At 39.7% G+C, this 23486-nt stretch overlaps 1 protein-coding gene across 2 annotated transcripts; it reads left to right on the forward strand.

Moving 5' to 3' along the window:
- Positions 1-11271: 11271 nt before the first annotated feature.
- Positions 11272-23319, forward strand: FAM3B (FAM3 metabolism regulating signaling molecule B). 2 transcript variants are annotated; one of them, XM_086739914.1, is made up of 8 exons: positions 11272-11389; positions 14729-14872; positions 15661-15784; positions 16468-16526; positions 18800-18850; positions 20013-20100; positions 21632-21764; positions 22714-23319. In XM_086739914.1, exons 1-8 carry the CDS (start codon positions 11371-11373, stop codon positions 22801-22803), a joined length of 708 nt encoding a protein of 235 aa, XP_086596040.1. In that variant the 5' UTR covers positions 11272-11370; the 3' UTR covers positions 22804-23319. The 2 variants fall into 2 exon arrangements, with proteins under 2 accessions (XP_086596040.1, XP_086596045.1); XM_086739919.1 differs by lacking the exon at positions 18800-18850.
- Positions 23320-23486: the final 167 nt, after the last annotated feature.

Raw genomic sequence — 23486 nt, forward strand, 5'->3', positions numbered from 1 at the left:
GTATCTGTGTGGGGAAACAAAGAAGAAAAAAAAGGAAGCTCAGCTCTGAATCTCCCAGTCCTTGGCCTAGGAAGTTTTCTGCCTGTATTCCCTTCATTTAGCTTTCTGATTCACACTGCCTCTGCATCCGACTCTGCATGGATTAAGCAAAGATTTATTTTTTTCAGGAATGGTGCTTTTACAGAGGTGCGTGTACTGTGTGTGAAAATAAAGCACTGGTGTGTTTTTTTTTTTAAACTAACTAGTGCATTTCACTTCATAACTGGAAGTGCCTGTGGTTTTCTTTCCTTTTTAATTCTTGCACTTTCAGATTGTTTGGCTGAATAGAGTGAAATAATTGGTGTTGTGATCCAATGTCCGAAAATTATTTCTCTAGGAATTAGGAGTTGGAAACAGGAGGAAATTTTGAGTTTGCCTCCTTCTTCCTCTGCCTCTTAGTTTTTAAGAGGAGAAAAATTATGATTATAAGGAATGTAAGAAACTATAGAGCTTAGGTGTTTTCTCTATTGTTTTCCATATGTCTCTTTCTTAATATCTTAGAATTAGAATTTTTAGTAGAATTTTTAGTACGTGTTATAACAAGAAGTTCCCTTTTCGTAAAGCAAGGCTTTGCTCTGAAAAAGAAAGAGAGTGATGTTTCCAATTCTGTTATTTGGTTCCATATCATCCTCCTGGGTTTGGTGTGACACATAACAAATATTTCCAAGTTGTATTCCTTCTTCTACAGTATGATAATATAAGTAATGCTTCTGTCACCTGTTTCAAAAAGAAACGCATTGTGAATGTTTCTGTTGATACAGTGGTAAACAGTGAGCCCATTTTCAAGTCAGAAAGTAACAACACTTGTATACTCTTAAAATGTTTCTTAGCTGCTTCCCTCTCCCCAGCCCCTCCTATCTCCTTACCACAAAGCGTTTTAGGAAGGAAATTATTGGGAAAGGTTCCTACTATGCTTTCTAATGACAAGCAAGATTTCTTCTGAGCTGCTTAATGAAGTATTTTTAGTGTGCTAGATTTCATATAAAAGCCTTTCAGTTTTACCCTTTCACTTTGAATGTCATTGGTCAAGACATTGTAATAGAAACACTCGAATTAGATGAGCAATAATCAAGTAGCACAAATGAAATAGTAATATATTCTTGAGTTTTCATGGCATCCCTTGCCACTGAAATTGGGCTTATAGTAAAAATGCTGTTAGCGACATCTGCGAGCATCACAAACTTTATCTCAGCTTGTAAATTGATACTTACACTGGCAGATATTCAGGTGAGTATTGCTTTGTTGCTCTGGCAACAAGAAGAGCAATAGAAATCCTTGAGGGTTCATTTTTAGCCTACAGCACATTAAGAAAAATAATACTTTTGAGCATTTTTCTATGAAAGATGAAATACAATGATAGACTACAGTATTACCAAGTGTGTCTTACTAGTGATCTCTTTCCCTGATATATATATTTTTAAAGGAGAGTGCTGTGAGGGATTTTATGCTCCTGTTAACTAACTTCAGAGAAAAGATTAAACGATGTCTAAAAAAAAAAAGGGGGGGGGCAAAAAAACAGAGCTTTGAGTAAAGATAGTGCTGGAAAATATTCTCTATTTATTATGGAAGACAGGATGCTCCAAATCACAGCACTCCAAATCATTCCTTGTACACATATCAATATTTCTTGCAGAACCACCCTTCTCCTAATGTGAATGTAATATCATGTACCATGGAAATGTCAAAAAGCCATGTTTCATTGGATGCAGCCTTTTAGATAACTGATGCTATCAGTTCAATCATTAGGGATTTGAGGATGTGTGATTTGAGTTCAAGCAGTTAAACCTGAGTTCAGGCATGGGAATATGTTAGTTCTATCCCACTGCCTTCACAAGTTTTAGAAATATTACCGTGGGCTTTTTGGCTCAGTTTAAATGCTGAAGAAAATAGATGAAGAATTTTAATAAGCCTTTTTTTCAGGTTCTGTAAAACCAGTTAGGTAGAGGGGATTGTTCTGTTTTTAAGTTGAAAGAGCTTGTATTTAGGATTTGTTAGACCAACCTAAAAGCAATATATTAAGGCAGTGTACCATTTCAGTTCTCAGCTTTGATGCTGTGCAGGTTAACTGTTGGTAATCACAGAGCTATAGGTATCTCTTGTTAACATATCAATTACTTAACAACAGTTAACTCTTTCTCAGCTAAAGTCAACCGAAGAGTATTCTACCCAGTTACTTGCTCTGTGTCAGCCGGCTGTGTTTCACTGAAGGATAAGCCATTTGTATACTAACCTTTTCCTTTTAAATATGAAAAGGCTTATGAGAGTTGCTTAACTCAGCATATTTTCAGAGAGAGAGTGGTCCTTAAGTTTTCTGATAATCCAGAATGATTGTGCTCCTGAAAGCTGCTTTGATTTCTGTAGAGGTTTCCAACAACTAGGCTGGTTGGTTGTCATATCTCAGATGTGGGCTTCATATATATCTAAGTAGTAATATAAGCTGCATGATGAAGGGGGAGGAGGTACAACCACCCATGGAGGTGAAAGTAAGGGAAATTACAGAAAGAAAGAAGTAAGCTACCTTCACTTCATTAAACATTGTAAGAGCATAGCGGATTGATCCTTTTCAGAAAGGTCTGTACAATTTACCAAGACGTTAGTTCCTGTCAAACTTGACTCTCAGGTTGATAAATTGTGCATTTCTGGCTGCTGAAGTTCTTGCTGCTGTTCAGAGAAGTGAAGACAGATTGGTAATTGGGATACAAGCAATCTTCTGAGCCAGTCAGATTTTCTGGCTTCTGGGGGGTAATTGGATGTTAGGCCAGGCTTGTGAGTAATCCACAGTTCTGGTAATGGCTCCTCAGGAATGTTATCTGAAATATAGCTGTTGTCTTCAACCAAACCCCTGGATGAGATGGATCCATACTGCTAAAGCCACTTCTACGACTTACTCTAGCTGACAGAGGGGCTACAGTGAGCTGAAGCTGGCTGGTGGTCTGAAATGTGGAGATGCCAATAGTTTAATCTTCTGCCAGACTTCCAGATCAAGGCTGAGGCACCTTGGTAGAACAGAACGGGAGAGCAACTGCAGTTGCTGACAAGCTGCTGTAAGTTCAATGTCAGTCAGTCACCTGGCTTCTTTGGTAAGGGTTCACTTCTCTGAATATTTGGAAAGCCAGTGTACTCTAAGGTGCCTATTGCTGCTACTGGCAATCATCCACTCACAGGTGAATAGGAGGCACGATCATCGTTAAGCGGAACCATTGGCCAGTTACTGAACACCTCCCCTCCCTGTATAACCAAGTGCATAGTGGTATGTCTCACCTCTAGCAGTAGTCTGTAAGTAACAAAAGAGGTTATTTTAAAACATGTTGACTCAGTGATTGTACAGTAGTAATGTAAGAATATTTTGTGTTTCCTTTTTTTTTTTTCTCCTTTTCACTGTATCTAGGCTTTGGCTGGGTCTTTGTGGTTAGGTAGTTCTTGAAATACTGGGAATTTTAGGTTAGACTATGAAGGGACACGTAAAATTTCTTTTAAGCTAGCCAAAAAGTAAAACACAGAAGGTAATTTTCAGCATTTAAAAGGAAGTAGCCTTCAACAAGTGTTCTCTCCTTTTTTTCAGTAGAGCTGCTGTCCTACTAATTCACTGGCTGTAAATCTTCTGATTTTTCTCATTGTCTTCTGGCTCCCTCATTTCCCTCCACCCCACCCTAACCCCGCCAAAAAAAAAACAAAAAAAAAAAAAAAAACAACTACCTAGAAGCTGAAGACCTCTGTATCCAAAATTCAGCCTTTCAACAAAAGATAGTTTTTCTGTGGCCATTCACAGGCCTGCTTTAAAGTAGTTTGTAAGGCTTTAGAAATTAACTCTAGGTTGAAAATACTTGCATTAGTATTAGGAGGAGAATTAGAGCCAAAAGTTCATCTAAGTGAGTGGTCACTCAATCTGTCTCTATGCAAAGAGCTCCTTTATGCATTTGACTGCATTTCCTAGATGTCTTTCACTTCCCACTTGGAAATACTTAACCGCTTGATCTTCCTCATTGGTTCTGTACATTTTCCTTTTTCTCTGTCCTTATGAAATACAGAGGTGGAGGGGAGGACCACAAGGAGCTGTGAGAGCACCATTCCTTAAGCAGATGATGGCCCCTTCCTGGAAGGCCTTGCCTTTTTTGGTCCTACCACCAACTGTAGTGGACCCTTACTGTCTGTTGACTCTTTTTGCTGTCCAAGACACTTCTGCTTTTTCCAGTTAGGCAACTCAGGCTGCTCAGATTTTACAGCAATGTGTACTTAGGCAAAATACTTGAATAAAGTACATTGTTTGTAACAATCCTCTCATCACCTCTCTCTTTGAAGAGGAAAAGTTTCAAAGAGCCATGTCAAACCTGCAAAGAGTATGTTTATTCCTGTGTTGTTAGAGAGAAATTACATAGTTTAATGTTGAAATGGCTGTATTTGCAACATAGCTGTCCTTTGGAAAATTCGAGGGAAAAAAACGGACTCAAGAAAGTCATGTTGAAGTGGCAGTGAAAAGACAACTCACTTGATAGCATCAAGGCATGGATTATTGCAATATGTCCTAGAAGAATTGCTTTGCTAGCCAATACTTTGTGTGTGCATACAATATACAAGGTTGACTGTTTAAATAACATTTATCTGAAACAGGCAGTTCACATTTTTTATTGAAAATTTTATATGGAGATGAAGAAATCTTTTAAGACTTTTAACACTACGTCAACTGTTATTTTATAGTTCTTTAGGAAGCATGGAAAGGATTTCAACTTTAAGAAAATTATTGTAGAGGCATTTGTTCACCCGATTATTTTTTTTTAATAGAGGAAATGTAACATTGATTGAAAGGAAAAATGGGATCAAAACTTTGAAAAAAGTGGTACAGTCTTTTTAATTCAGTCTTCAGGTGATGCTAGGATGTTTAACTTACTATCCACTTACTATCAAGCCTCATTATTGAATTTTCCAAGAGGTGGTATTTTGTACTTTCAGGTCTTGCCATTTTCAGATAAACACTATGTAAAAACCAAATTTTCTGCTGCTTAAAATAAATGATTAATTCTTTCAACCTATTCAGTGTGTCTCTTTAAATCCTGTTAAGATTAACTTCAAAGCTGATCAATTCTATCCATCCAAATTCTTTCTAGTACTTTGGGACTTCAACAGAACTTTGCAGGGAAGGAGGAGGCAGGCAAGTTTAGCTCCCAGGTGATTTTTCCTGCTTATGCCCAAATAACTGAAACATTCTTGCTTCAACTTTTCATGAGTGCGTTTCAGTATCGGATAGAAATTGGGCAGAGAAAACATTTACTTGAGAAGGCAAAATTTCTGATCATCTGGAATGGATTCAAGTAATATTTTGAACTGTTGCTGCCTACATCCCTAAACTATAAATCAAGGCGGCATATAAATTGAACGTCCCTAAAACAGCCACCCAGGCTGACAGCGCTGGTTTCCTGCGCTCGGGGAGCCCGGCGGAGGGCGGTTGCTGGGCTCTGTGTTCTGTACCCCGGGAGGTGGCGCGCACGCTTTGTTTTTCAGCTGCGAGAGTTTTGAGCCCTTTTCCAGCAAGGGAACAGAATTTGCTGGGAATTCTCTTAAAAGTACTTTCCATTTTTCTCTTTTTAAAATATCCTACCTAAAAAAAAAAAGTCCTTAGCTTGAGGTCTCCTGATCATTTAGTAATATCCCTCTTCCCTCCCCCTAAAAGTTTAAGAAGTTCGTTATTTTTAAGCCCTGAACTTTTATCTTTAAAGGTAGCATGGTACATGCATGGTGACAAATTCAGGGGATTGGTCAAGCAAGATATATTTAGGGCTAACTGTTTAATGTGGTGGGTTTGTTTCACACTTTGGAAAGCTGGCTGGTTTTGCTTATTACTGTCGTGATAGTGAAGCCTATCTATTATTCCACAGCTCTGCTCACAGAGGTTACTGTACAAGTTTTCAAATTTTTTCTTGTGGTTAAACTTCTCCTTTGCTTCTGAAATTGCCATCATCTTCAGAGCCCCCTCTGTGCTTCAGGCTTATTGCATCCTCAACTATAGAACTGCCTGTTGATTCACACTTCTCTTGCTCATCTTTCCCCATTAAAGTTGGCCCATCGACAAAACGCCTTTTAAGTTTGCGTATGAAACACAAAAGTAAGAATTTATTGCAAGAATATAGGTTTTTTGGTAACCACAGTGCAGTACAGACAAATACATGAAAGTTTACAATTCAAGTGCTCAACGTAATTTTTCAGGACAACATGTAATTCTGATGGCCACTTAAACTGTACACATTAACTAGTCTTCTGTTTCTGCACAAAACCAAGCTCTTTTTAAAAATAAATGGTTAGGGTCTTGTTGCGTTTTTTTTTTTTCCTTCTAGAGGCTTACAAGTAGCATCTGCCTATACCTTGACTTATCATTTGTTTTTGCAGGAAATTCAATAGCATTTCCGAAGAAATACATGTTGTTGTAAAGACCACAAGACTCTATGTTGCCAGTGTATACACAAATATTAGCATATTGGATTTTTATATTTGTTACTGAGATAAAACTACTTTTTATGAATAAACAAGGTATTGTGATTCTTCAACGTCTTTCTTTTCATAACCCAGCACTGTTCTGAAGTACTATGCGGAAGAATGCTATTTACTTTTCCTTTGGTTAAGGTTTTTTTTAATTGGAAGTTTAACATCAACTTCAGCTTTTTGTATTCTTACTGTGTAAGGTTTTTTTTATTATTATTATTATTATTATTATTGTGCATCCTGAACATTCTCTAGCCTGGTGTTTTATACTGATTTTTAACTGCTGATGTATTTTTACAGCCTTCTGGTTTGCACCTACATTCCCTTTCATTGGCTGACTTATACCCACTTTTTTCTCACGCTGTCCTGCAATATTGACCCACTGTGACTGCCCACGTCTGTGGCCATCCTGGCTGACAGGTGAGGTGATTACTTTTTTTCTCTCTTCCCCCTTTCTAGAAGACGGGTCTGAAAGAAATCCAGCTCTTTCACTGAGTGTGTGAACTGGGCTTCAAAAGTGGATTTACTGTGGGTTTTCCGCTCCTTTACAACTCCAGCATCACCTTCAGGTGCCCTGAGCCCATCACGGTGGCATCAGCCTGCGTCCCTGTTGAGAAACCTTGTGTTGGCAGAATGGATCAGGAAAGAGCTCCAGGATGTCATCAAGCTACAAGTGCTTTGGGACTGCTGACAGCGGGGACCTTGCCAATTTAGCTCCCTCTGGTAAATCTCTACTTGACTGAGTAGGCTTACAGACCTGTTTACATCCAGTCTTGGCTGGAGACTATGTGGGATTGCACAGGGTCTGTGCTAATAGGGACTTGTAGGCCTAATGACTGTGCTGACAGCAGCACTTCAAGAAAACAAACAACAGAGATCTTGTAGGATTGTGCAAATCCTTATCAAAGTATCCAGCATTTAATAGAAGGGGTTTTCTCTCCCTCTCATTTTGCCCTTCTCCCTACTCTTGCCTTCCTCTTCTAAAAAGTTTGGGCTGCTCTGTATGAAGGCTGACTTGATTTGGGCCCATAATGTATTAAGCTATTGCTGCTAGTGCTGAGGAAACATTGACCGTCAACATCTTCTATCTGGATGAAGTGCAATTGAATGTATTTTCTTTGTGTATCTCTGAATTAACAGAGCATAAGAAAAACACAGAAATATGCCCCACCTTTGAGTTGTTTAACAGACCAGCAACGTCCTGGGACCTAGACCCACTAGCTTTACAGGTTTTCTAGCTTATCAGCTGTAAGTAATCATTGCTTCCTGTTTGCCTTTTGTTATATGATCCATTTTTGCATATCTGGGGGAAGGTGTTAACATTTTAATATATTCACAAAAGAAGTATCTAAAAGCTGTCATTTTGTTCTAAGCATTTACTCTTGGGTTTCATTAAAACATTCAAGGTATAATAGGGAAAAAAAAAGCCATGGTATTAAAATATACATTTAAATCCCTGTTTCTCCACATTACTCTTCATGCTACCACAATTCAAGATGCTGAGGTCCTACCTGAATTATGGGCACAGGCACATGGTGAAGCATGGCTGAGTTACGACATCTTAAAGAACTGCTATTCCACATGGCCACCCCTATTGTCCCTGAGTATGTTCTTATCTGCCCCAAGTCTTGGGTAAAATTAGATGCAAACACCAGTTGCACATTTTATGTAGATAGTCTAGTTTTTCTAGTAGCCCTTGAAGGCCTTGTGACCTCTACAAGCAAAGATTGGGTCAATATCCTTTCTCTGCCTCACAAGCTCTGCCTTTGTTTTAAAACATTAAATTATTTTTATCCTTCTAGGATGAGGTGAAGATACATTGTTGGCCATTTGTGGATGAGCAGAAAACATATAAATTCAATAGCTACAAGGACTGGAATGACGCTTTTGCTAATTTGTTAGCCAAGTGGGGTGGATGCGGAAAATACCTCTGGAGGTACAGCGGTTCAAAGGGCAAGCAGGATCTTGCCCTGTTATAATTTTACAGTGTTAGCAAATGCTCATAAACTCTCTCTAAGGACTGTGGCTATTGTGATGATAAGACAAGACTAGCACGTAAGCACTTGTGCGTACATTCACCTGCTCCATTTAGTGTCTGCAGGAGTCGTTTGTTTCCTGTGCTGTTTATCACCAAAGGGTCTTACAGCCTCACAAGCATCGAGAGTGAAGATTAATGTTTTGAAAGTTTTTCCTCAAAGCTTTCAAATTACACAATAAATGCTTACAGAATGAACAGAAATAATGATACTTCAAAAGTGTTCTGCATCCCACATCTTCGATTAATTACTAAAGAAAGAACATTATTGCATTTCTTTTGCAGACACAAAACTGAGATACCTGAAGTAAAACATTTTAAATTTCCTGGTCCTTTGATATTTAAAGCTCTCTCAGCTAGAGACCACTGGATCCACGGGCTTTGGCAGGCAAGGAAACCAATTACTGCGTTGCCTGGTTTTGTAGCAAATGCCTGGGAGTAGTTCAATGTAGCTTAGGCAGTAATGACAAAAAAAAAAAAAAAAGTAACCTGCTACATTTTTCTTGTGGGTAAAAGCAGGTAAACTGGCAGTTATCCAATAGACACTGATCGCTAATGACGAATTTTTTTTCACAGTAAGGTGTTGAGGTGGTGACAAAGCTCCTAGGGACTTAAAGGTTTTATCAGTGGACTCTGTGACCCACCAATGCTCATACAATAAATTTATTTCAAAATTAAATTATCTTGAGTTCTAGTTAATTTTTCTTGCTTTAGTAAAATCAGCAGAATTTTTCATTTGGCTATCGTGAACTGTAGCATTTCGGGCTTAAAGACACATTATTTTTACTTTAAAGGCTAGAAATGGTTTCAATTATTTATTAGCAGAGACATCATTTTCTGATGTGCCGTCTTGCAGGACAACAGTTCCTGCAAAAAGAACAGAATATTTGGAAAAGTTACCCAGAACAGTGTTGTCCTTAACTTTCTCTTGCCCACTCATTACTCCTTTTCCTTTTTGTCCTACACTTTTCATTTCTTAAGTTTATTTGTCCCATGCTGCCACGTTAATTATTCACATGCCTAGGTTTTATTGGATGGTGCTTTTCATTTGCAAGCTCCAGTACATTTGACAATAACCAGTAGCAATTACTCCCTCAGGTTTTACCTGCAATTTATAGGATACTATAATGTCACATTCACAGACAAGGACAATAAACATCTCGTCTCCAGGGACTGGAAACATCTGTGGCTTTCATGAGTGTCCTGGGAGTAACGTAAAAGCCCTAGTCTGGCTGGTGTCCTGCTATGTACCCTACTGCAGGATTTTATTCATCTATTTGCTGAACTAAACATAATTTCTGTGCATCATTAGAGGCAGAGGGAACTAAGAAGCCTAAGGGAAACGAAATCGGAGAGTTCTAAGAGCAAATACTAATTCACAGTGTAGTTTGAGAAATTTTCAAATAAAATTATTAGCTTCCTTGTTTGCATTTTGCCCAACTTGGAGGTCTTCAGCTCAGTTTCATGAACATGTTTGAGAGGCTATTTCAGTCCTTAGAAGTTGTCTTTGATGTGAGCTGTGATTTCCTCCATTCATGGTCAGAGCTGACTGATGCTGTTAGGACTCAACATCCATGCAGGCCCGCAAACATCCATCAAACACAGCATGTTGGAAACTGGAACTTCTAAAATCAGAAAAGCAACCCCATGATATGAGGCTCCTGATGGGCAATGCCTTTAAGTCACCCCTACAGTGCTATTATCTCATACCCTCACACTGCTACAGACTAGAAAAAGGGCACTGCCAGCTCTTTTTGCAGTTTCGTGCTCCTTACATCTGGCCTGCGAGGCTGGGGAGAGAGAGAGAAGCGGGGGTGCTGCTCCACATTACAAGCGGGGTGCCAGGTTTTCTGGCAGGTTGATGGGACCCAGGGGCTGACCAATCTACCCCAGCAGGAAGGAAACATCTAGGTGAGGGTGCGCTATGCCTTGCTCATAGCACCATCCAGGCCCACAGCAAAAGATGAACCAAGGGCTTGGCCAGGAGAGCTGGCAGGGCTTGTGTCATCCCAGTGCCATGGCAATGGTTGGAGGAAAGAGAAGGGAGCTCCAGTGGGATCCTGCCCCGACCCCGCCCCGGCCTCGACAGCTAAAACACCAGGCAGACGCTGGCCATCACCAGAGAAAAGCCCTTCATTGCTCGCTGCTTGCTTTCTGGGTTGGGTTCCACAGACTTAAAAATAACTGGTTCATTTTGAGATTTTGTGGCAAATAGCTTTTCGAGGGGGCTGCCAGATGGTGTGTGAGCCTTCCTCCTGATCTCACGAGCCAGCTGGTTTCTTTCTGTGGGTAATAAGGTTTAGCACTTCTGTTACGTTTCGAGTTTCCAGGTGGTGCCTACAGTGGTATCTCCTTGGCTCAAAACGGGGCTGGTTTGGCGGATGAATCCCCTGTCCCCTAACTCCGCATGCCCTCTCCTCCTCCAGAGCGGCCGTTACCGGCGCCGGGCCCGTCCTTCAACCGCCTTTGCTGAGGGGGCACCGCGAGGGCTCGACGCCGCCCAGTCCGCACCGACACCACCAAAAGGCCAAACCGCTCGGGAAGGGGAGGGGGGGAGTCGCCAACTCAGCTCCCCCGAGGCTCCCGCGGGCAATGGCGGCGGCAGGGCCCCTTCACGCACTCGGCAGGCAGCGCCTCGCCCGCCGGGGTGGCTGCAGCCGCGGGCGCGGCCTGGTCGCCAGGGGAACTCGCCCAGGGCAGCGGGGCGGTGCGGCGCTGACAACTGACCGCTCCCTTTCCCGCACCGTCCCGCAGGGCGGGTCGGGGGGTGTCGGCCCTAACCGTCCCGAGAGGAGGAGGAGGAAGGGCCGCCCTCATCCTGAATAATGTGGCTGAAACGGCAGAGTGAGTAGCAGTCCCGCGGTGGGGAAGGGGCGGGAGGGTTGTTCGCGGAGGCGTCGGTTGGGAACGGGTGGACACCCAGCTTTTTAGGTTGGAATAATTTCAGTTCGAGTCCTAAATCGATTCTTCCTCTCTGCCCCCTTACGTGTCTGGTAATACCGTGGGTACTGCTGAGCGGCCCCTCGTGGCAGTAACGGAACGGGGGAGGTTTGCTGCGCCCGCCTGACCCCCCTCACCGGCCGGCCGCCCCCCCCCCCCTTCCCCCCCGCCCCGCCATGCCGCTGCCCGAGGCCGAGCCGAGTCGTGAGCTGAGGAGCCGCAACCTCTAAAACCAGCCAAAGCCCAGCCTGGCTTCCGTGAAATGCAGACCAGACTTTACCTCTTATAACTTCTAACTGCTGTGGAGAGCGTGATCTTAAATTCTCTTAAGTTTGTCTGAGCTTACGGCTTGGCCGGTGCTGGGTAGGGTTTTAGGCAGGTGCGCTAGGAAAGGGTGTAAGCGTGTGGGACTGTAACCTCAGCAAATGTAAGAGATGCAGGGGGGCCCAGCAGATCGCTTCAGCGCGGTCCCTCAGGGCCTTCAGAATCCAAGAAGGCGAAACTAGAAGTTGATCAGCAGTGAAAAAACATCCTCTGACTGTTTTGAGAACTACGAACTGTGCAGGAGAGTTGGTAAATGTATTTCTTAAACCTTAAAAGGCATCTTGTAGAATCATTTAAGAAGCCTGCTGTTTAAGTAAAATCTGGAATATAATAACAGAAGTTAGTCATTCTCTACTTTCTCCTCTCCTTAGGTAAAATACGTGCTTAGATGTGGCACTCCAGGACATAGTTTAGTGGACGTGGTGGTGTTGGGTTGACAGGTGGACTTGGTCATCTTGGAGGTCTCTTTAGCCTTAAGATTCTATGACAGCGCTGTGCTGTTGAGCCTGTTTTGAAACAGAGTTGCTCCACAGTTCTGATGAAAACCAGTGCAAAATCATTGTAAAGATAAACCTGCTAAGCCAACAACAGGAAAAGCAAAACAAAACCTGACTGATGGTCTCATAGATCTTTACAATGCACCCTACCCCTCTGAAAAAATAATCACTGAAATCTTTAAATAAACTTGTTGCAGTTTTCGCTTAATTCTTCCTGGATTTTGTCTTTGAAACTTGTGACTTGATCTCTTTTACAAATTAAATATATCCTTTTTTTGTGTGTGTGTTTATAAATCTGGTAATTTCTTTTAATATTCAAAAAGAGAAAAAGTGAGTAAGTTTCATTCTACATAGTTCTTGCAACTTCCTTTTTTGTGTGTGTGAACTTACTCAGTGTTCACATTCACATTCGCTGTATGAATTCAATGTTGGAGTAATTTTCAGTATTATTTCAGGGCAGGTTGGTACCACTACTAGTGGTAGAGTAACACAGTTTTCTCTTAGTCTGAGGTAATAATTGGGAAATTTGTAGTGTCTCTAAAGATTCATTATATTACTTTCTCAATCCTTTGAATATATAGCGTTTCTCACAGTATCTTCCTTACAGTCACAAATACACACACACTTAGGACTCCTAAATAAAATGACTCAGAACATTTTAAGAGGTCAGATCAATATCTTAAAAGGGTTTACTGTCCTCTCTTTCCTCTCTCCCCCTCCCTCTTTTTTTTTTTTTTTTTTTTTTCTTTTTTTTCTGATGCAGGAAATGAGAAACTGGGATTATTTACAGAAGAACCTTCAATGTTCATAAAGATCTGCATTCTTCCTCACTGAGGTTCAAGGGCTGGAGTACAGCTGTGCTTCAGTTGTTGAGGATGACTGTGCTACTTTTGTTGCTATTGTAAAGAAGAGGGAGTTCAGGTGATAGTACTGTTCGGTGTTAGCTTTACCAATCTGTGTTTTCTGCAGTGTTTTGTTAGGCTTTTTCCTTTTAAAGCTAGGTGGAATGCAGGAATAACCATACCCACAGATACAGGATAAGGGAGTAGCTTGAGAGGTAAAATATTTACAGGAATAAAGATCTGGTCTTTATAGTGAATTGTAAACAGAGCCTGAGTCAATAAAGTTTACTTTTAGGGGAAAAAAAAAGTCAAACTTCCTTCTGGTGTGAATAACCAGAAGTAGAACCTCCAGAATATGTGTGTTGGACTAGTGTGTCCATTCTGTGGTAAAAAATGCAGAACAATTGGGCAGAATTCATGGAGAGTGGTAGGACCTGCAAAACAGGACTTGAGGAGAACAAGTGAACAATTTGGCCTTATTCTAGAGAAGGGTAGGGCAAAAATCTTAACATTTATAAAAGGCAGTTCTGAGAAGGACAGGAATGCCTGCTTGAGTGTAAAGTGTTCTAAGGAAGATTTAGGCTAGATAATACGCAATGCTTTCTAGCAGGTTGGCAAAGGGAACATATTTGATATTTTTTGATATGGGTTCTGCTGAACTTGATTTTCAGGACTACAAAACAAAAAAAAAAATTCCTTTTTCACTTTAACGGACCACTGTGTTCAAGGACATGTTTCTTTATAGATGAGGAAGTATCTCGTGGCATCAAAACATCAGTGTTTCACACTTGCGGTGTGGTATTTCCTTGTTCAGCGTCATAAATTAAGTGGTGCATTTCTTGTAGGTCAGGAATGCATATTAGCATTTCTGATGAGGAGGAAAAGGAGATCCAATATGGAATTGATTTATATTTCTTCGTAGTCAGGAAAATTGTCAATCCTGGTGTTTTCATAGTGTGTAGATGCACTGCTAGTACAGTCCGTGGTAACTGTCATATAACTGAGAGAAGGTGAAACAGTCACTCTTTTCATGTTTGAATGCAGTCAGAGCTCATTGTCTGAATGAGATTATTTGGGTCTTCCTCAGTTATTTTTATCCAGCATGTCAAAAGAGTGGATGTAGGGAGTTCCCTGTATGGTCAGTGTTTTAAGCCATTCCTGTAGTGTCTGCCTGTTACAGAAAATCAATAGTAACTGCATGCTACCTGTATAGTCATGTGTGGTATCTAGTATTTACTTTTCGGAGTCAAAATCCTACTAGGATTAAGTTGGACTTCATGCTTCTTTGGGGTATTATGGGTGTGGATTGAGGGGAGTCTTGGGGGGAGTTTTCTGTTTGAAGATCAAGTTTTAGAAATGAAAGGGGTTGTCAGAGATGGGAATGCAACAAATACTTCATTGCTGCATCTCTGAAGATGGTGGTTAACAGAGTATATCAGAAATAAAATAGCCAGTTCATGTAGCAATGCCAGACAAAATATAAGAAGAAAATATAAGATTTTGTGTATTGCTGTGAAAACATCTTTGTCTCTCTGGTTTTCTTTTTTTCGTTTTTTTTTTTTTTTCTTTTCTCTTGGCAGACCTTGTGAAATTAGCAGGGTTCCTGTTAACATCGTTGGCTGCTTGGTACTTGGGATACTTTTTCGCTGCTCTTATTCCCAAAGAGATAATAACAGCTTCTATTGCTGATCTTCAAGACATTGGAAAGAAACCAGTGTTGAGGGGTGTGTAGTTGTATTTTTTTTCCTCATACTACATCTAATATTATGTATTTATATGGTAAATGACAAATGGCTTGTTAGCTAATAAATTATTTGGTATGTGCTATTGTAAGAGTGAAATTGGCAGTGTAAAGTTAATTAATTAGTGCAAGTCTGAACTATTTCTTAGATGTTATCTTTGAAGAAACACATCAGCCTATATTTGCCAGTATGCAAATATAATTAATAGTAATGTAAGAACACCTTATTTGTTTGCTGGTATATAAGCACAAGGCGGCAGGTGCAGCTTTGGTTCTATCACATCTTTTACAGTTATGGCAAACTGTTGAATCACTAACCAAACTCTGTAACTGAATTCTCATTATTTTTTCCCCTCTGTTCTGACTGGGTGGCTTAATGTGTATATTTTTCTCATTCTGTGACTATGCTATCATGTGAAAAAGGCTTAAAATTAGAATGATAACTATTAACTTTACGCTGTTGGTAGGAATCCTTCGTCCTTCTAGCCCTTGTTTCCTCTTATATGAAATAGCACAAAATAATTACTCTAAATTCAAATCCGATCATACCATATGGGGTGTTTTTCCCTGCTCTTGGTCCAAGCAGCTGTTTGAAAGTCAATGATAATTTAAAGCCCAGGCAAATCTGTGATAATGTTGCCATGATACTGGCGGGATTGGGTTCTGTGTATATATGTTTGAGCTTAGCATGTTGACATTAAGTGATTCTCTCCACATAGAAATTGTTTGTGCAGCATCCAAGAAAACATTTTCTCATCTTTGTTCTTGTAGCCCCAGTCCCAAAAAGGCAGAAGTGTGATCACTGGTCTCCCTGCTCACCTGGGAACTATGCCTATCGGATTCTTAGTGGTGGTGGCAGAGCAAAGCTGGCTAAAATTTGCTTTGAGGATGAGCTGTGAGTAGCAGTCTAACTTTAAGTGGGTGCTTTGTAGCGTGAAGATGAATGTTGCACTTTGGTTCAATAGCAGCAAGTAAGCTCCTGCCAGAGGGCTCCTATTCTGGTGATAAACTTCAGAATATATCTGACAGTATTTAAATCTTCCCCCTCCTCCTTTTTTTTTTTTTAAATACGTGATCTCAGGTTATTTTCTTTGTCCCTCTACCTAAGGTGCATTCAACTGTTAGTTTCAGGTATGATTTTTAATCTTTGTGGTTCGGGATAGCCAGTTTACAGTATGTTGGATGGTCAACACCTTCTGAAAGTCATGTTCTTTCATGGCTTTTCAAATTCAACAGGTAGAGTGCTTTCAAAACCTTGCAATGATCTTTTGTGTAGATACAGTCCACACAGAATACTGCCACAAAACCACATTTTATCTTGGTTTTTTTTCTGCTTTATCTTTCTGGCTGCATTTGTGCAAAGCACTTTCTTCATCTGGCTTGTTTTGAAAGACTCACTGTACATCATTGAAGGAAACTGATTTTTAAGCCAGAGCTCTTGTTTACTACAAAGTCTTGAATTAAATAACTGAAGAAAACGTGAATATCAGAAAGTGACTTAGCACTGGTAAATATAACTTTGGATCAGAGCTTCTGGATGGATGCATTCTACTAATACTGTGTTTATTTAAATTCCAGGCTTATAAGCGAAGAGAAGGGTAATGTTGGAAGAGGTATAAACATTGCCATTGTGAACTGTAAGTAAGATAAAAACTGTTAGAGAGAGACGTATCTTTGTACTGCAATAATTTACAAAAGTTATATGTTTTGGCTTATTTTTTAATAGCTAGTATGGAAAGAAAGGGAAAGGGAAAAATTGCAAACTTAAATGCAAGAAAAACAAATCTGTGTTTGAGAGAAGTAGTCTTCTGGATACACAAAATAAATGTGTCCATAATCACTATAAGAAAATAGAAAATGTGTACATAGAAGCAGTATTAGATAAAAGAACTGCTTTTCATGTAACATAGCAAAAATATCCATGATCTCCAGGAATAAGACTCAACTTTCAGTCCTTGATAAAAGATAGCTGCTGCCCCACTGATAAGGGGCAAGCAGAAACTGTGAATTGCAGTTCAAAGCACAAATTCCTTTTCCAGACTTGGTCAGTGGACAGAAAGACAAACTCAAAGCTTGATTAATATTAAACTGACATTGTATGTCTTTTGCTTATAGTAGGAGCTATTGAAAAGCAGAAGGTGCAGTTTATTCCAGAGGTGGAGGTACCATTTTGAATTAGATTAATAGGAATGGTGATGAAGTGCAGTGTATTCGATAATGGATCCTGACAGAAATTAATGCCTAAATGTGGTGGGGAAGGGGAAGAAAGAAAGTTCAGATGCACAGTTATATTGGCTTATGTTCCAGGTTTTTTTTTTGTCTCGGTATTGCTAAGCAAGATCTTGACCTTGTCTAAACTTGCATGATTTTATTGAAGCCACTGGGTTAAATTACCATAGACAAGAATCTGTTCAAAGTTTTTTTTTTCTTGGTTAACTACTGCATTATTTTTTTCCAATAAAGAATCATAAAAACTTTACTGGTTGTAATAGGTAAACAATTAAAAACAATTTTTCAGCATAGAGCAGGAGAGTAAGAAGGCAAATACTCATCCTGAATGCGTAAGATTATAGCATATAGGAGTAGGGGAGCTAGCATTGTCTTTGCATCTGACATTAGTGAGGGAAAAGTGATATATCAGTCTTACACATTTTTAAACAGGCATCTCCTTCATCACACATATAATCATTTTAGCTACACTTTCATCCCCATCTGCAGGTAAATCTGTCCATTAGCTCGAACCAATTTGTAGTGAGGCGTATTTTCTACATGTCCCCTAATTAAATCAGTCAAGCTAATGACTGTACTCAGTAAGTTTCCTATGGGATCATACTTGTATTTTATTCCATAATGGTAACTCTTTCTTCTCTGAATGAATATGGCCTTTTGTAAGAAGGAAAACAGAACTAAATGAATATGGCCTTTCGTAAGAAGGAAAACAGAACTATTAAGCCCAAGCTATCAACACAAGGGGAGAGAGAAAGAATTCTGTGTATTTCTGTGGTCCTCGCTACAGCCTTTTCCTTTTTTTATTTCCTAATCTCTGCTCAGAAGAAGCCCAGTTCTGGAATGCTGTTTTACCACTGACAAATTTTTGCCATCTTTTCCCCTAATCGGCGTGATAAACCTACCATTTAGAATCCTATGTTCAGAAGAATTTACCTTCATAATTGTGCTGTGTGTGGATCAAAGATAAGCCAGAAACAAATCAGGAACTGCTGGATGTTCTAACTAGAAATGAGCTGACACATTCTAAATGGAAAAGGCCCTCTCATGTAGCAGTTATATGGGTCTTGGATAACAAAAATCAATTAACTCAGTTGGCATGGATTTAAAATTTAAAAAGTATTTCCAGTTATACATGTCTTGTTTAAACAAAAATAGATATCTGAACAGCAGCATAATTAAAGTATGGACCAAAATATTTTGGCATGGCTGATTGCATGCCCAGTTTCTGATATGGTAATGATGAGTGTTGAGTTTCTGTCCACTGATACTCAAATGGTATGAAAGCTTGCACATCTGAAACACTGTGCAGAATAGTGTTAAGCTCATTCAAATAGTCTTAGGCTTAACTAATTTTCCTATGTATGGTTGTGACCTAGTGTAGTATATGTATTAACATGGAAGTACACAGTAAACTGAATTCCTTCATTAAAATAAAAAGTAATAAAAAAGTTTTCATCTCATTTGGTGATTCAGAGACTACATGAAACAAAATATTCTCCCAAATCTTAAACTTAGGTTTTTCCATATTCCTTCCAATTTAAAAGCTTAACAAAAGAACACTTAGAAGCACAATGATACACAAAATTAGAGATGCTTAGCTTTAGCTGAAAACACTGTATATGCTGATTGAATTTAAGAAATTTTACTCACATTTACACAACTTTTTTTTTTTTAATTGCAGATAAAACAGGAAAAGTTAAGTCGACAGAATTTTTTGACATGTGGGGTGGAGGTATGGAAAAGAGCATGATACAGCTTTTGTTAGTGTTTCAGTGTTAAGAAAGGACTTCCGCTTATCTACTTATCCTACTCTTTCAAATGACTATGATCGCATTATTGAAGGGGATGAGCTAGAAAAAAGCAACTATTGTCTTCATAAAATATGCTCTCGTCAGATCTGATGACAAATTTTGCCTGAAAAACTGAATTTTTCCTATTGGTTGAGATAATTAATTGTCCTTTTTTTTTTAATTGTCTTTCTTTTTTTTTGTCTTCATTATTTCAGTCTGGTAGGAATAGCACTTAAGCAAGTACCACATCCAGATACTTCACCTATCAAAATTCCTTTTCCTGCCATATTTTGTTTTATTTTACTTGTAAAATCATCATAGGAAATATGCTAGACTGTCTCTTAACATCGCTTCATTTAGCTAGAAAGATGGTCTTCTTTAAGAATAGCTTTTAACACATTTTCCAGACTTTGAGCAACAACGATTTCCTTGCCTATTAGCAAGGAGAAACAGAATGCTATGAAGCACTAGAAGACAATTCTCTGACCACTTAAAAATGCTTGTGACCTTACGTGCCTGAATAGAAATCATATTGGGACTAATCATGGGGCTACAATTTTATATACCATATGTAGACAGTAATGTCTCCATGGCTCCTGTTACATTTTTTTTGGTTATGGAAAACAAGTGTCCTGTGTATCTATAGCAATTGCAAAACCAATAAATAGCTTAATGCTACAGATAGGCTGCCACATAACAAAAGCAGGTGAAAGTGGGGTGTGTAACTCAGCTCTGCAGTTAGCATGGTAGTGGGAATCTCACAGACTAGCTATTCCATGCTTTACTTACATGTATAATATTACGTGAAGTAAACATAGGAAACCATCTATATTCTTACCTTGGGCATAAGTGGCTTCTGTAGAAGTTCAGAAGTATCCTTGTTTACTACTTGGGAAATGCAGATCAATCCATGCTCTCCTAGCCTTCAGTGAGAGCTAGCAGCTTTCTGCATCTTTCAGGATTAGGCTGTCTGCTTGTAAACAGAAAAATTGCCTAAGTAGGTCTCATTTTGAATAGACAAGGCCAAAAAGTGAAAACAAGTTGCAAATAGGTGGAATGTGATATGTGTGTAATGAATAATCAGTTGTGACCTTGATTCAACAGACCACTCAGAAGAGATGATGACTTTCATTCAAAATGCACCAGAAGGGTCTCTCCTTTTGATGGTGACTCATGATGATGGAAGCAGCCGGTGAGTGAGTTATTCATGACAGACTGAGGAACAGAGCAGTGAATAGCTCGAAAATCACTGTTGCATAATGGTGTAAAGGAGTGGTAAATTTCACTCTGTAGTTGGGGTTGTTCTTTCATTTCCTGCCTAAAAGGGTTTGGTTACTTGTCCATTCAGTGGTTCCCCATATCATGTATGTTGGTGCTTCCAAAGATGGATAGAATCATAGAATCTTTAAGGTTGGAAAAGACCTCCAAGATCATCAAGTCCAACTGTCAACCTAACACCACTATGCCTACTAAACCATGTCCTGAAGTGCCACATCTACACATTCTTTGAACACCTCCAGGGATGGTGACTCCTACGCTTCCCTGGGCAGCCTGTTCCAGTGCCTGACCACTCTTTCAGTAAATAAATTTTTCCTAATATCCAATCTAAACCTCCCCTGACACAACTTGAGGCCATTTCCTATCATCCCATCACTAGTTACATGGGAGAGGAGACCAACCCCCACCTCCCTACAACCTCCTTTCAGGGAGCTGTAGAGAGCAATGGGGTCTCCCCTCAGCCTCCTCTTCTCCAGATTAAACAATCGCAGTTCCCTTAGTTGCTCCTTGTAAGACTTGTGCTCCAGACCCTTCAATAGCTTTGTTGCCCTTTTCAGGACACGCTTTGGCAATTCAACATCTTTCTTGTAGTGAGGGGCCCAAAACTGAACACAGTATTCAAGGTACGGCCGCACCAGTGTCAAGTACAGGGGCATGATCACTTCCCTACTCCTGCTGGCCACGCTGTTCTTGATACAAACCAGGATGCATTTGCGTTCTTGGCCACCTGGGCACACTGCTGGCTCATGTTCAGACGGCTGTTGGCCAACACTCCCAGGTCCTTCTCTGCCAGGCAGCTTTCCAGCCACTCTTCCGCAAGCCTGTAACATTGCATGGGGTTGTTGTGACCCAGGTGCAGGACCCAGCACTTGTTAAACCTCATACAGTTGACCTTGATCCATCAATCCAGCCTGTCCAGATCCCTGTGCAGAGCCTTCTTACCGTCAAGCCGATCGACACTCCCACTCAAATTGGTGTCATCTGCAAACTTACTGAGGGAGCACTCAATTCCCTCATCCAGTTCATTGATAAAGATATTAAACAAGACTGGCCCCGAGACTGAGCCCTGGGTAACAACGCTTGTGACCAGTCACCAACTGCATTTACCCCATTCACCACAACTCTCTGGGCTTGGCTATCCAGCCAGTTTTTTACCCAGCGAAGAGTACATCTATCTGAGCCATGAGTCACCAGCTTCTCCAGGAGAATGCTGTGGGAGACAGTGTCAAAGGCTTTGCTAAAGTCCAGGTAAATAACATCCACAGCCTCTCCCTCACCTACTAGGCAGATCACCTGGTCATAGAAGGACATCAGGTTGGTCAAGCAAGACCTGCCTTTCATGAACCCATACTGACTGGGCCTGATCCCATGGAATCAGCTGTATTCTTTTTCAGCATTTTTCACGTCCTGAATTTTTAACACGTTTTTTCACTAAATTTTCCTAGGTTGAAAAACGATGCCAAAAAATTAGTAGAAGAGCTGGGAAGTAAAGAAATATGGAATATGAAGTTCAGGTCAAGCTGGGCTTTTTTGGCTGCCAAAGGCTTCAAGCTGCCGGATAACATCCAAAAAGAAAAGGTCAGGTTCGTTTTATTTTTACTTTATATTTGTCTGTATATCAGATATAACCTTCAAGTGCAGATTTTGTGACTTAGCTATAACTAGTCTGTTCGGTAAGCCTCAGATGTAAAAAGCAAGTTCTCTAATGCATCGTCATTCTTTGCTTTGGATCTGGGCTGTGCACAGTACTGGCTTCCACCACACCAGCACTAAATCATCTGTAGACAGATCTCAGAGGTGACCAGCGATTCTAGAGAGTCACAGTCTTGAAACGTCCAACCTGACATGCTGTACAGAGACTTACATTTTCTTCTAAAAGGATAAAATCTAAGGACTTCATAAAAATAAATACTGTTTTTGTATGAAAATTGGACTGTCTCAAATTGGCCATGCACATACAGCAATGCTTGCATCGCGAAACTTTTGAGTAACTTGCCCTCAGGCTTCAGGAGGACTAAAGATGCCGTTTTTATATCAGATTTCTGTTTGCAGCTGTGACCTTGCTGTATTCGCTTTCTGTGAGCCCCGCAGTGCTCAGCTGTATGACAGAGAGGCAGACAGAAATGAGAAAATCCTGTGCAGAGGTCAGTTCCCTTGATGATACTGACTCCCTCCAAAGGCACATGAAACTTCCATAGGGTTTGTTTTTTGGTTTTTGGTTTGGTTTTTTTTTTTTTCCCAGAATATTGTTGCAATCTTCTTCACATTACAGAGCTTCTACAGGAAAAGGGTATTCAATTTAGTGTATACACTGGCATATTTGTGGGTAATAAATAATCTCTCTATGTAAGAGAGAAACTGGTGGAATCTTCACCCATTAAGTCAAATGTCAAGCAAGATGTGCAACATACTACTTAGCTTCCCAGTCCCACCTCATGGCTGCATTCTGTTGTGTGAGGTTTGACAAACTAGTTTCTAAATGGTGAAACAAATAGTGATTTTAATTTTTTTTTTTTTTTTTTAAAAGATAAACCACTCTGACAAGACGAAAAACAGATACAATGGCTGGCCAGCTGAAATCCAAATAGAAGGCTGTATCCCAAGAGACCTTATCTGAACAAATGCATACCTCATTAATAAAGATAATTCTATATTTTTATATCTAGGACACTAGTAAATTGCCTCCGGAACCCAACAAGCATGTGAACACTAACTGTAAAATCAGTCATATGTACAGTTTTTAATCTTCCTTTCTTCTGTGAGGTTTTACTCTAATCTGAAAACAAATACATATTTTGCTGACAAGTGGAAATAAAATACTCTGATTTGGAATTACAGTGTTCAGTAAGTCAGTCATAAAATACTAGGATTTTTTGAAAGTGATTATACATTGTCATTAGTAGTTTTAGTGATTTGGGGTTGGTTGGTTTTAGTGTGTGTTTTCTTTTGGTTCCCTTTAAAGACTAATATACAAATAGAACTTAGTCTAAGTTGTAATATAAAAACACTATCAATAAAGCAAATTATTTTGAAGTTTATTTATTAGTAACCACTTCTTTTCAGAAAAAGTATGGAAATAGAAGTTACATTTGTTGAGCTGGTTTTGGTGATGTTGACAACATGGAATAGCAATGTTAACATGTAAAGATGAAGTTAGTTAAATTATTTTACCAAATTTAAGCTGCAAATCTACATGGTTTGTTTTAATTATTTTTTTCTTCCTGTAAGTTTAACTTTAAAAAATGTCATGACTTCATGCAAGCTTAAGTGTTAGTCATGCTAAGTGTAAAATCAAACACA

The sequence above is a fragment of the Chlamydotis macqueenii genome, chromosome 1 (genome assembly GCF_036417535.1).
Source record: "Chlamydotis macqueenii isolate bChlMac1 chromosome 1, bChlMac1.mat, whole genome shotgun sequence".
Lineage (NCBI taxonomy): Eukaryota > Metazoa > Chordata > Aves > Otidiformes > Otididae > Chlamydotis > Chlamydotis macqueenii.